Source organism: Eublepharis macularius, chromosome 2 (genome assembly GCF_028583425.1).
Source record: "Eublepharis macularius isolate TG4126 chromosome 2, MPM_Emac_v1.0, whole genome shotgun sequence".
Lineage (NCBI taxonomy): Eukaryota > Metazoa > Chordata > Lepidosauria > Squamata > Eublepharidae > Eublepharis > Eublepharis macularius.
The window spans coordinates 130,818,615-130,831,352 of record NC_072791.1 but is presented as its reverse complement, the minus strand read 5'-3'; the positions used below and the strand labels follow the sequence as shown (position 1 = coordinate 130,831,352).

Genomic DNA, 12,738 nt, shown 5'->3' with positions numbered 1-12,738 from the left:
GTTTTCACTTTTCATGCAACATCTACTACTTTGCAGCCTTAAACTCCTATTGTTACCTGAGACTAACTAGCAATTACATGGTTACCCCTTGGTAGCTTTATTATCAAGTGATGACTTCCCTATCTCAATGAGTTGTCACAGATCTAATACAGCAGAGAAAACGTTCATACTGCCTGAGACTACCTCAAAAAGAATACTTCTCAGTTTAGTCGTTTCATACATTTGGCTGCTGAGCATTACATGTTGAGTAATCAAATGTTTATGCTTGTGAAAATCTGTATTTTGATATTACTGCTTCCAGTCTGTATGCTCTGGATATATAATCATATCCTTGTTCGTACAAAGATGCCCATGTTCTTTCTTGCAGGATGATGAACCTTTGCGCATTCAGTATTCTCTTGGGAAATATGACACAAAACAGATGGGCACTAAATATATGCTTCATATCACCAATGTGAACGAAAGTGACATGGGAACATACAGTGTTGTAGTAGGTGACAAGAAGATGTCAGCAGAACTGAAAGTAATAGGTAACTTTGAAAGATGGGAAAATTATCAGATACAAGGGCTCTTTTCTGTTTGTTGCATCCAGTGAGTCTGTTCTTCTCAATCTTCCCTCTGTGAAGGAATCATTAATAATCTGTTACTAATTACTGCCTTTCACCAAGCTAGTTCTAATAACTCTCCTCTGCTTAGACTTCATTTGATTCCATTGGAGGGAGTTGAAGGAGGAAGGTGAATCATTAGATCCAATTCTATATCCTCAATCTGAAGTAAATCATAGTAGTTTTGATTATTCTTGTAGAGCTATAAAAAAGTATATGAGCTCATGTTCTGGGCCCGTATTGTAGGAACTTCTCCACTTCTCCAGGAAAAATATAATAAGTGAAAATTGTTATATGCCTCATCTTTTAATAGATGAGCCTCTGAAGTTTTTGGCAGACCTGCAGCCTCTGAAAATAACTGAGAGGCAGACTGCTGTATTTGAGATCCGACTTTCAAAGAAGGTGCCCAATTTCACCTGGAAATTCAATGGGAAGGAATTGAAGCGGGATGACAAGTATGAGATCATCTCATCAGAAGATGGATTAACCCACACTCTGAAAATTAAAGATGCACGGCCAAGTGACATGGGTGAAATAAGTGCTGAAGCTGGACAACTAGTAACAAAGACCGAGCTTTTCATTCAGCGTACGTAATGCTAAGTTATGTATCTCATACTCTCATTATCTATATTACTCAAATAAAAAGTAAAGCATTGGAAGTGCATCAGAGAAATTATTGCGTTTCCTTGCCCAGTGCCTTGGTTATTCATGTTTTTGTATCAGATGCTATGAGTAACAATACCACCCAAAGCAGAATTACATTGAAGACAATGGGTTTAAATACCCTAAGGACTGCTTACTCCCATATGAACTTACCCAACCACTATAGTCATCTTTTGAGGCCCCCCACCATGTGAGGCTAGATGTGTGGTAACCCAAGAAAGGACCTTCTCAATTGTGGAATTATGAAATTTCCTCCCAGGGAGATTTGTCTATCTATCATTATCTTCCATCAGCAGGCAAAGACTGTAAAATAATAATACATTAAATATCAAATCAGCTATTCGCATTATAAATTCATTGTTATTAACTAGGTTGAATTTTAAAATGTAAAAGCAGTACCGAAAGAAAATTTAGTAAGAGAAGTGTGGTTGTTCTTCATAACATGAAAACAACAAAATTGGAATAAATGACGTGAGGAAGTCGAGTCATTTGCACACCCTAAATCTGATACATTTCAATGAATGATAGAATTATTGTTCTTCATGGTATGCTTCATTTGACACTGATCTACAAGGTGTCAAAATTCTACCTTCCATCAATTTTTCATTTTAACAGCATATAATAAGGGGAAAGAGGTCATCTCAAACACAGGATTTGCTTCGATCCAGCGCTTTACCCTTACAAAGCTGCAGGGATTACTGTCCTACGTATCCTGTAATGAATGAAAACCGTTCTGCTTATAATACTTAGAAAGATTCCAGAATTCTGTATGGTCATTCACATGGGCTTCAAAGACAATTGGAAATGTTGCTGTGTGTGTTTTGAAATTGCAAGAGCAGCTTAATTCTTCATTTGGTAAATATGATGATTGCATGTGCAGAGCAGCAAACACATAAAGTGTGCATGATGTACACATGTGTACATCTATCATTATAAATCCTGATTAAGCCAGGGTTCCTAAATATGTGTACTTGGGGGCTTAAAGATATGTGGTACATGTTTGCATATCTTCCATTCTTTATGTCTGTTCAGGAAGCACCTGTGGAACACTGACATATATGCAACAAACAAATTTGCCATATCTAGCGTGGAGTTGTGATGTGCCTTTCAGTAGATTATTTCAGGAAAAGCATGGAAGTATGCCCTGACTTAATGGGGGAAATCTTGGTGGTATTTCCATGTGGGTATTTTTAGACAGCAAATTGATTTGGGATGTCCTCTTTTTTTCAGTGAAAATGGTATATCCACTAATCCCACGATATCTGCATTTTCCCTACCAGCACTGAATCAATACACTGTAGTTAAGCTCCTAGCCTTATAATTGGCCTTTATTTCCCAAGGTTGTTATTGACAAACCCCATATAACCAGTCTCTGTCTTCTCTCTCAAGGCACTCCAATTAAGTTTGTCAGAAACTTGAAAAATGTCCGAGTCAAGGAAAAGGGCAAAGCTTGCCTGGACTGTGAGCTGACAGCTAAAAATGTTACTTTGAAATGGATGAAGAATGGGAGAGTGATTGAGAGATCTAAGAAATATACCATGACTCATGAAGGGAAGATGGCAGAGCTGATCATAGATGATGCTGAACTGAACGACTCAGGAGAATACATGGTAGTTGCCATGCAAGAAAATGACCCCACAGAATACTACAGCAATTGTAATGTAACTGTGGAAGGTGAGGGTGGTCAAAGGAATTTTTTGAAATACTAGTAACAAAACCTGTTGTGGGAAAAAAAATACAACAGGCTCTAGAAAGGGGAGGGCAGGCAAGCAGGCATTGCCTCCTCCTCCATGACTGATCCCGGCTGGGTGAAGGAGGGGCCTTGCCTCCTGCTCCGCGCCTGATTCCAGTAGGGTGAAGGGAGGGTGGACATTGCCTCCTGCTCTGTGCCTGATTCCAGCAGGGTGAAGGCAGGGGATGGGCACTGCTGCCAACTCCGCTCCTGATCCTGGCCAAGTGAAGAGGGGTTGGACATTGCATCCTGCTCCATGCCAATCCCAGCCAGGTGAAGGCAGGGGGCAGGCATTGCCACCTGTTCTGGTCCTGATCCCGGCCAGGTGAAGGCAAGGGGCAGGCATTGCCACCTGCTCTGTGCCTGATCCCAGCTGGGTGAATGGGGGCAGGGATTGCTTCCTGTTCTGCACCTGATTCTGGCCAGGTGAATAGAGGCGGGCATTGTTGCCTGCTCCATGTCTGATCCTGGCTGGGCGAAGGGGGGTTGGCATTGCTGCCTGCTCTGTGCCTGATTCTGGCAAGTTGAAGGGAGGGTGGGCATTGCCACCTGCTCCACTGCTTATCCAGGCTGGGTGAAGTGAGGAGTGGGCATTGCCTCTTGCTTTGCTCCTGATCCCAGGTAGGTAAAGGGGGATGGGCATTGTCACCTGCTTCCTTCCTGATCCCAGCTGGGTGAAGGGGATGGGCATTTCCCCCTGCTCCGCACGTGATCTCAACTGGGTGATGGCTTGGGGCGAGTATCGCCGCCTGCTCTATGCCTGATCCCAGCTGGGTGAAGGTGGTGGGCTGGCATTGCCACCTGATCTATGCCTGATCCCAGCTGGGTGAAGGTGGTGGGCTGGCAAGCTAGAGTGTAAAGCTAGAGATAAAATGCTAGAAATAAAATGGATGAGCTAAATATGGATGAGTCATGATAGGCCCCCAGTAACTTCCCTCAGTTGCTAACATCCAGAAAGGGGGAAATTGTTGTAACAGCTATTTAGTTAACTTTGCATATATACCCATACCTGAAAAGTAGCCTTGCATAGCAGCTCATAGATACTAGATGAGCATTTCCATGCTGAGCCTATGATGTGGGAGAAGTTCTCATCAACAAATAATTAATCATTACCTAGACTCTAAAATCTGACACTGTATTTGAGTTAGAATTTCAAACTAAATTCACAAGCTCAAGTATGACATGTATTTCATTTTCACATTCAATGATGCCATATTTGGCATCCCAGTTCAACATCATTCATCTCGTGCTCTAATGAAGAGTGTTTCTGCTCTCCTCAGAGAGATTTGCTACAGTGAAGAGTGGCATGTCAGATGTCCAAGCTCCAACAGGAGACCCTGCAGAGCTTTGTGTTGTCTTGAATGATGAGAGGGTAGAAGGCGTGTGGTTAAAGGATGGTAAAGAGGTAAGTGATTTATTGTGTAATTGGAGAACATATATGTATGAAACTTTTCAGTGGTGGAGACTGCCTTTTGTAGAGTTAATATGTGAAAGAAAGACTAGCAGCCATTTTAGCATGAAACTGGGAACTGGTTGCTCAAGGAAGCTGGTGGTAGGATGATGAGAGGGGAAGCCAGGTGGTGAAGTGATGAAGGTCAGACACTGACAATTATAGGCCGTTTGTTATATGGAATATGATTCTATATAACAAAACTGGGACTTTCTAGGGTGTGTAGTCCAATGTTATGCTCAATGTAGGAAATCCAAACAAGCATTCCCAACAAATGTCTATCCAGCCTCTGCTTGAAAACCACCAGTCAGGAAGATCCCACCATTCCCCTAGGCACAGATCCGTCAAGCACCAGTGACCATCTGCCTGCACAACGTTCTGTCATTTTATGTGTCTTTGTATTTGTTTTATTGTATTAAGTGAATACTATGCATTTTCCTCTCTCATGCTCTTTTTTATTTTTAAAGAGGAAAACAACAATAGAGCAATCCCTACAAAGGAAAGCTGTATCTACAAGTCAATATACTTATCTGATACCATTACCCCAAATCTGCCAAATTCTTTAAAGTTTCCACTCAGTAACTTGACTCCTTTCCAGTATGGTGACCTGTGGGCTCCTGTTTATGATGATATCTTTTGGAACAACTTTGTTTTCAATCTTTCCTTCAGATAACAGATATGAGAGGAATCCAGATTGTTAAACAGGGAGCAGTCCATAAACTGATCATTGACAAGATGGGAGAACAGTTTGAAGGGAAGTACACTTTCAGAGCTAAAGGAGCTGAAAGCGAGGCTACTATCAGCATTGCAGGTACAGCACAGCTTTTTCACCTTGGAACTCACCTTGTACTTCCTTCTCCATCTCTTGTCCAGCTCTTAGATTCAAATGCATGTGAAACTGTCATATACTGCAGGAGTCCAGTAGCACCTTTAAGACTAACCAATTTTATTGTAGCATAAGCTTTCGAGAATCACAGTTCTCTCGAAAACTTATGCTACAATAAAATTGGTTAGTCTTAAAGGTGCTACTGGACTCTTTTTGATTTTGCTGCTACAGACTAACACGGCTAACTCCTCTGGATCTATGTCATATACTGAGTCAGACTTTTGGTCCTTCTAGCTCAGCTTTGTTTCTATAGACAGATGCTGCCTGGCAGAAGTCTCAGGCAGAGAAAGATATTCCCAACACTCGTTACCTATGATCTTTTAGCTGGAGATGCTAGAGATTGGATTTGGGATTTTTTGTATGTAAAGCAGATGCAAAAACCAAGGATATATGTGGCACAATTCTGTGTAAGTGTGAGAAAATATGCAAGGTATGTGGGTACAGACTGTGGCCACAGCCAAAATGTCAGAATATATTATGCAAAATAAAAAGAATTACACACATTTTTTCAATTGACATAATGAACACAGGTTCAAAACTGAGTTTTCTTGAATAAGTGACCTTGCAAAAATTCTTATTTCCAGGAACATTGGCAAATGGTCCAGGCTTAGATTCAGGCCTAGTTACCAGCCTTCAATGGACTAACTGCAGAAACAACATCTCTTTCATGATCTTGGTGACCAGCTTGTGTCTGTTTTCCTCAACTTCGTTACTTGCAGATGTATAAAGTGAGGATTTGTATATACTGGAACAAATGTAATCCAAATAAAACCTGAAATTTTGTGCCTGCATACATTAAGCACCTTTGTACCTATACTCATGATATAATGTGCTTCCGTGGACACAGTGGAAGTGCTATGCAAGGCAATGAAGCACAATTGTCTGACCATTGGAAATTTGTTTATTCAAAGCATTTAAATGTTTCCTTTCTACCCAAATAGAGTCCACAAATCAGCAAACAATAAAAATTAATACTTTTAAAACAATGTGTATTTAAAATGACATTTAAGATAGTATAAAAGAAATTTATTAAACTTGCGCACAAAGACACAACACAAAATAATAAGGAGGTTATGCTAAATAAAACAAAAGTCTGCACCCCTGGTAGAAGACAGTAATAGAAGGGGACAGGCGTATCTCCCTGGAGAGGGATTTCTATAGTTTTGGTGTCATGACTGATGTCAGGCTTCATGAGGGGGTTGTCAGAGGCTGAGGGGACTTGCCTTCTAGCGTGGCCTATGCACAAGTCAGGGCGCAGGAATGGCCTCAGAAATGGGGGGAGGAGAGGGGTTGACGGCACCCTTATTCCTTCTCTCCCTCTGGCAGATTGGCTCAGTTCGCTCCAGTCCTTCTCTCTGCCTTACCACTCCTCTCTGTCTTTCCAGTGTTAGCCTCCATCCACTCCCACCTACACCTCACCGGCCCTCCTGATGCCTGCCATTAAATAGCCCGTCTGGGGAAGACTCCCACCTTTCCCCCCAGGCTTCATCCTGTCTGTGGCTGCCCCGCCCGCTCCCTGGTGACAGCTAGGGATGCTTGCCTGTCCTGGCTTCTCCTGGAACTTTGGCCAAGCCCTGGCCCCTCCCTGGGCCTCCCTCACCACCCTGCAGGGTGAATCTGGTTGGCCTTTCCCAGTGGGCATGGCTGGGTCATCGTGCTGGAGAGGCCTCGGACATCTGGCCTGCTGTCTGTGTTCCTGTGGCCCTGGTGTCTTTCGTGGGGGCCGCTTGCACTCCTAAGGCCTGAGCGGCTCCCATTGGGGTCATCACTGCTCCCACAGCTCGGGTGGCGCTCCTAAGTGCTTAGGCTGACTACAGGGCCACTCCTGTAGCTCAGTCTGTGCCCTCCAGCCCTGTCACTGGACCAATGAGTCCAGCCGCCTTCGCACCATCCTCTGTGGCCTCCGAGCCACCCCCCCCGGCTCTGCTGCAGGCTGTGCAGCTGGCTGCACTGCCAGACCGATCCAGCCGGCAGCCTCTCTCATAGCTTGGGCTGCACTCTCCAGCCCTGTCACTGGGCCGATGAGCCCAGCCACTTCCTTGGCATTCTCTGCGGTCTTTGGGCCACCCGCCCGTTCTCCCTACTGCACCATCCTCCAGCTCCCCAAACTTCTCATCGCTGCTGTGAGCCTGGGGAGGGGGGGGCGGGACCTCAAGTCCAAGGGAGTTGAGCCTCCCCCCCCCCCCAGACAACTGAGAAAGCCCTTTCTTGCATTGCCTCCTATCTAGGCTCATATGGTGGAGGCACCTGAAGCAGGGCTGCAAAAAAGAGTGGAATGAATGGACAGGTTCATATGGGAGAAGGTAGTCCTTAAAGTATGGTGGTCCCAAGCTGAATATGACTTTAAAGGTCATTACAAGCACCTTGAATTGAGACCAGAAGCAAATTGGGAACTGGTGCAGATGGAACAAGACTGGGGTGATATAGTCCCTGTGACCATTCTGTACCAACTGTAGTTTCTGGAGAGTCTTCAAGTGTAGCCCCACATAGAGAGTATTTCAGTAATTTAAGCTAGAAGTTAACGGAGTGTGTACCACAGTGACAAGATCTTTCCTGCTTCGTAAGGGCTACAGCTGGCTCACAAGCCAAAGCTGGTGAAATGCAACCACTGTAACCAGTTTATCCAATAAGAGGCCTAGGTCCAGTAGCACCCTCCAAGCTATGAACCTGCTCCTTTAGGAGAGTGCAACTGCATTTAGACTTAGAGATAAATCATTTCCTGGGTCAGATCTTCCCCTCCACTAGTAGCACCTCAGCCTTGTTGGGATTAAATTTCAGCTTATTTCTCTGGCTGCTGAGATTTTACCAGATATCTTATACACTAATGGCCAAGTGACTGTGAACTAAGGATACTTAAATTCAGAGACTGGAGCCATGAATGGACAAGACAGATCTTCCTACACACCTGAAAAATGCCGTAGGTATGCAAAACAATCTGAAATCTTAAAAAAAAAAATTTAAACCACAAAATGATAAAAGAAGTGCCAGCAGGTTTTTTTATTGGAATACTTTTTATTTTATTTAATAAGATTAAAAGCCCAATAAAAAGGGCAGAGAAATAGAAAAAGAAAGTAAAGAAAAAAGAATACAAAGAGAGAAAAAGAACAAAGATTGAAAATAAAAAAAAATGTTTCATTTTCCATTTTTCTCTACAACACCTATTATATTTTAACAGACCTTATACTTATAGTTTTACTATCTCCAAAATCTACCTTTTCAATACTGCCCCCCTTCTATTTAGTTTCCCCAAATTTATCTTAGAAATCAAAACCGCAAATCATCAGTTCATTTTTCCTCGTCTCACACAGAAAGTCAATAATGTGCTTCCAGTTAACCATAAAGGTAGACAATGTTTTATCTCTGATCTGCGCTGTAAGTTTAGCCATCTCGCTCACTCCATCATTTTCATAATCCAGTCCTTGACTGAAGGCAATACTGTACTTTTCCATTTTTGTGCATATAAAAACCTAGCTGCCGTGGTCATATATAGAAATAAGATACCATGTTTATTTTCCAACTGTTTACCCATTAGTCCCAACAAAAAGGCTTCTGGTTTAAATTGTGTATTGATCTTCAACATTTTTTGTATTGTCATATGAATTTGTGACCAAATTAAATTTTGCTTTAGGGCAAATCCACCTGTGATGCTTGCCGTAGTGGCCTCAGAGTAGATACAGCCCCTTTAACAGTGGGCTGCAGCTTTACAGCTCATCCCTGGGCTAACTGGGGCTTCCTGGCCTTAAGGTTTCCTGTACTCCCATCACCTGTGCTCCATGGCTGTTGCTAGGCAAGCATAACCACTTAGCCAGTGTTTCAGACTTGGTTTCTGATAGTAAAAGGCAGAGGAGGGGGCAGGACCCTTTCCAGGTCTGTTTTGGCCTGAAGGGAAGACTCGTCAGAGCCAGGGCCAGGAGCAACCACCAGGCAATGATACCACATAACTTTCACATCTCATCCAGGCCCAACTGCTTGCTGCTATTCACCAGCAGCCACCCCCCATCAAAGGCCAGTGTAGTGTAGTGGTTAGAGTTTCAAGACAGGATGTGGGAGGCCCAGGTTCTAATCACCACTTTGCTGTGAAAGCTCACTGGGTGACTTTGATCCAGTCACACTCAGCCTAATTTACCGCTCAGAGTTGTTGTGAAGATAATGTGGAGTCGATGAGAATGATGCAAGCTGCTTTGGGTCACATTTATGGAGAAAGGCAGGGTATAAATAAAGTAAGGAAATATAGATGATGATGGGAGGCAGATAAAAAGTAAGTTATTTGAAGAAGAGAAGGTGTAGGAAAGGGTAAGCATATGGAGGCTGCCAAGAAGAGGGAAAGAGGAAAAATAGAGTGTAGAAGGGTATACAGGGAAAAGTAGAGTACCCCCCACAAGTGCTTGCAGATTCCCTACCATGCAACTGGACTCAGCTCAGCCAGCGCCATGCAACTGGGCTACAAGGGAGAGGCTGCTGGGGCGAGGGGGAAAGGTGAAGATAGAAGGGCAGGAAGGAAGGAAGGGATGGGTAGGAAGGAAAAAAGGAAGCAGGAAAAGGAGGAAAGGCCATGGGGGCAGGGAAGGGAAAGAGAGCAGAGTGGTGATGGTGAATGAGATGCCCCCCACAAGTCCTTGCAGCAGGTCCCCCACTTGTGGGTCACTAATTTTCAAACCTTTCGGTGCTGCCTTCAAAGGCTAGAATCTTGGGGGTGGTATTAATGATAATGAAACTTTGTCACTGGAACTATATCAGTTTCTGCACTTCTACTGTTTGAACACACGAACCAGGGTAAAGCATTCATAGTGAAGGAGAGCCAGTGTTGCAGCCTGGCTTGCTTTCTCTAGCTCCAAAGAGCAGGATAAGAGCTGATGGGTAGAAATTACAAGGAATTAGATTTGGCTAAATATTAGGAGAAATTTCCTAACAACAGAAGAACAGATCGCCTTGAACGATGGTGAACTCTTTAAACAGAGGCTTGATGGCCATCTGTCAGGGGTGCTGTAGTTGCATTATTCCTGCAATGGACAGGGGGTTGAAATAGGTTACCTCCAAGGTCTCTTCCAATTTCACACTCTGTGAATATGTGAATAATGCTGGCTTGGGGTGAAGCTTTATTCAAACTGCATTGTTAACGCATGAAACATCCCACACAACTGAAATTACCTGAAGCATGTTTTTGTATATGCTCTAAATTTCGGTCAAGATCATCTTGAGAAAAGATGTGATTAAAGGGACTTAAACTGTCATAGGTGATTACCAATTAAATCAGGCATCCAAATATATGAACAATTCCATATGAACAATTCCATAATAGGAGCTGCAGTTTTCAGACATATTTCTAACTTTCTTTTTAAGATCCTCCTGTTATTGATCTATCTGTGCTGGAAGCTTTTGCTGCACATCCAGTGACCGTGAAAGCCAAGCAGACAGCCTACATCAAGGTACCTTTCAAGGCTAAGCCATTGCCCAAAGTCACCTGGTTCAAGGATGGTATTGAGGTGACTGAAGAAGAGAAGATAGTGATGGAAAGAACCAATGACCATGCACTACTCACAATTAAGGACTGTGTGAGGGAAGACAGTGGGAGCATCATGCTGAAGCTGAAAAGTGATTGTGGAACAGCCTTTGCTCAGTTGCACCTCAATGTTGTTGGTAGGTCCTAAAATAATCCTGCCCAGTAATTTAAGGTCAACCTTATGAGGAGTGCAAATTTATTATACTGGTGGTGTCTAAGTCAAACATGTCTCTGCTTATGCTCATGGGCTTGGGAATATGCCCTAAAATGTTCAGGTCTTATCCAGAAGTGTTCGTAGTATTGCTGATTTAGTCCACGTTTGTGACATTGCCATTGGTGTGTTTCATTTTGTTTCACTATTGATCTCTACATAATTAATCACATTTTCCTCTGGGAACTGCATATCTGATATGTGTGTTGGGGTTGTTCCTTGAGGAGAGATCTTAAAGTAGCTAGTTTCATGATCGTTGGGTGACCATGTTCGGGGGCAGTAACTGGGTCTTAATTTTATCTACTAGAAGAAGCTAATCAGGGCTGACTCAGGCTGGTTTATATGTGATGCTGGGTGTATAAAGGAAACTTACTCATGCTAGTTGTCTCTACATGCAACATTAGCGTTTTTTTGGATCCAGAACCTAAGAGTTTACTGTGAAATTCATGCATAACCATTGAGATTTTCCCTTGATACTGAGTATGCAGTACTCTGCATGGACAAGTTATGGAAGAAATTCTTATTGGGAGATGGAATCAGTGGTGACACTTGTCTCCACCTTAAAGCATGAAAAACATTCTGTTGAGAGAAGCACACAAAGAATAGCTTGCAAACATAGTTTATACCAAAGTTCCACTCAGATGTTATGACTAAAGATGGGCATGAACAGGAAAAAAACCGAACATGTTGTTCGTTGCCATCCATGAACAGGGACTCACGAACAACCATGAACATGGCCCTGTTCGTGAACAAGGCCCTGTTCACGAACATGTTTGTGGTTGGCTGTTCGTGGGGGCCAGCAGGCTCTCCTCCAGCCAAGTTTGGTCAAGATCCCTAGTGCACTACTCCCAGAAGCCTGACCTGAGCAGGCAGCAGGAAAGGTACCAATAATAAATAATAGCTTGGCCCAGAGCCTGGCAGCGGCCCTGGAACTTGAAGGGGTAGATCCCTATCCCACCACACACAAAGAAAAGTCAAGCTCCAATGCACTCTCTATCAAAATGCCAACAGCAACTGCTTCTTCCTCTCCACTGTCCGCAAAGCCAGAGCTGGGAGCCCCCCTCCCCCCTGCTCTTTGCTCCCTTGTAACAAATTTGGAGCTCCACACTTGAAAGGAAGACCTGCCTATCAAGCTAAATTGGGCTTAGACTGTGGTTTCCAGGGCAACAGCAGGAGTTCAGACAGAGTTCAGACAATCCCTGCCTAAGTTGCCAAGGGAATTGATTGCAGGTGCCAGACTGTCTGGCTTGACGAACAGCAATGAGCGAGGCTTGCAACAACCACCTGTTCGTTTAGAATGGGGCCTCACGAACAGCTTGTTTGCAAACAGCAGATTGGGTTGTTCATGGCTTTTTTTTTGTTCGTATTGCTGTTCGTGCCCATCTCTAGTTATGACAAACTATGGAATCTTGGTTTATAGGTAAGAGGACAGGCCATAATTTGTTATAAGTATGGAAATCTTTCACAACACATGGGATGAGGGAAAGGAGGAGGATCATCATGGTTTGTCTCTATATCTGCATATAAAGATCAATAACTTAAAACTGGCTCCTAGCAAAATACTACATTCTTCTCTTCTTAAGCATCCTATAGACGGTCAGTCAAGTTTGTGTTCTGCATGAACAAAACTGTGACATTAACGTGCAATGATATTAATGCAGCTTTGATTACCATTTCAACTTATGGTCCCA

The 12,738-nt window shown here is 43.4% G+C and overlaps 1 protein-coding gene across 3 annotated transcripts in view; it reads left to right on the top strand.

Moving 5' to 3' along the window:
- Positions 1–12,738, top strand: part of IGSF22 (immunoglobulin superfamily member 22) — a 92,661-nt gene that overhangs the window by 41,980 nt on the left and 37,943 nt on the right. For all 3 annotated transcript variants that reach the window (XM_054972748.1, XM_054972747.1, XM_054972745.1), the window contains 6 exons: positions 368–530; positions 919–1,191; positions 2,658–2,942; positions 4,281–4,405; positions 5,120–5,261; positions 10,677–10,973. In XM_054972748.1, coding sequence (XP_054828723.1) covers positions 368–530; positions 919–1,191; positions 2,658–2,942; positions 4,281–4,405; positions 5,120–5,261; positions 10,677–10,973 — 1,285 coding nt within the window. The remainder of the gene's footprint in view (positions 1–367; positions 531–918; positions 1,192–2,657; positions 2,943–4,280; positions 4,406–5,119; positions 5,262–10,676; positions 10,974–12,738) is intronic.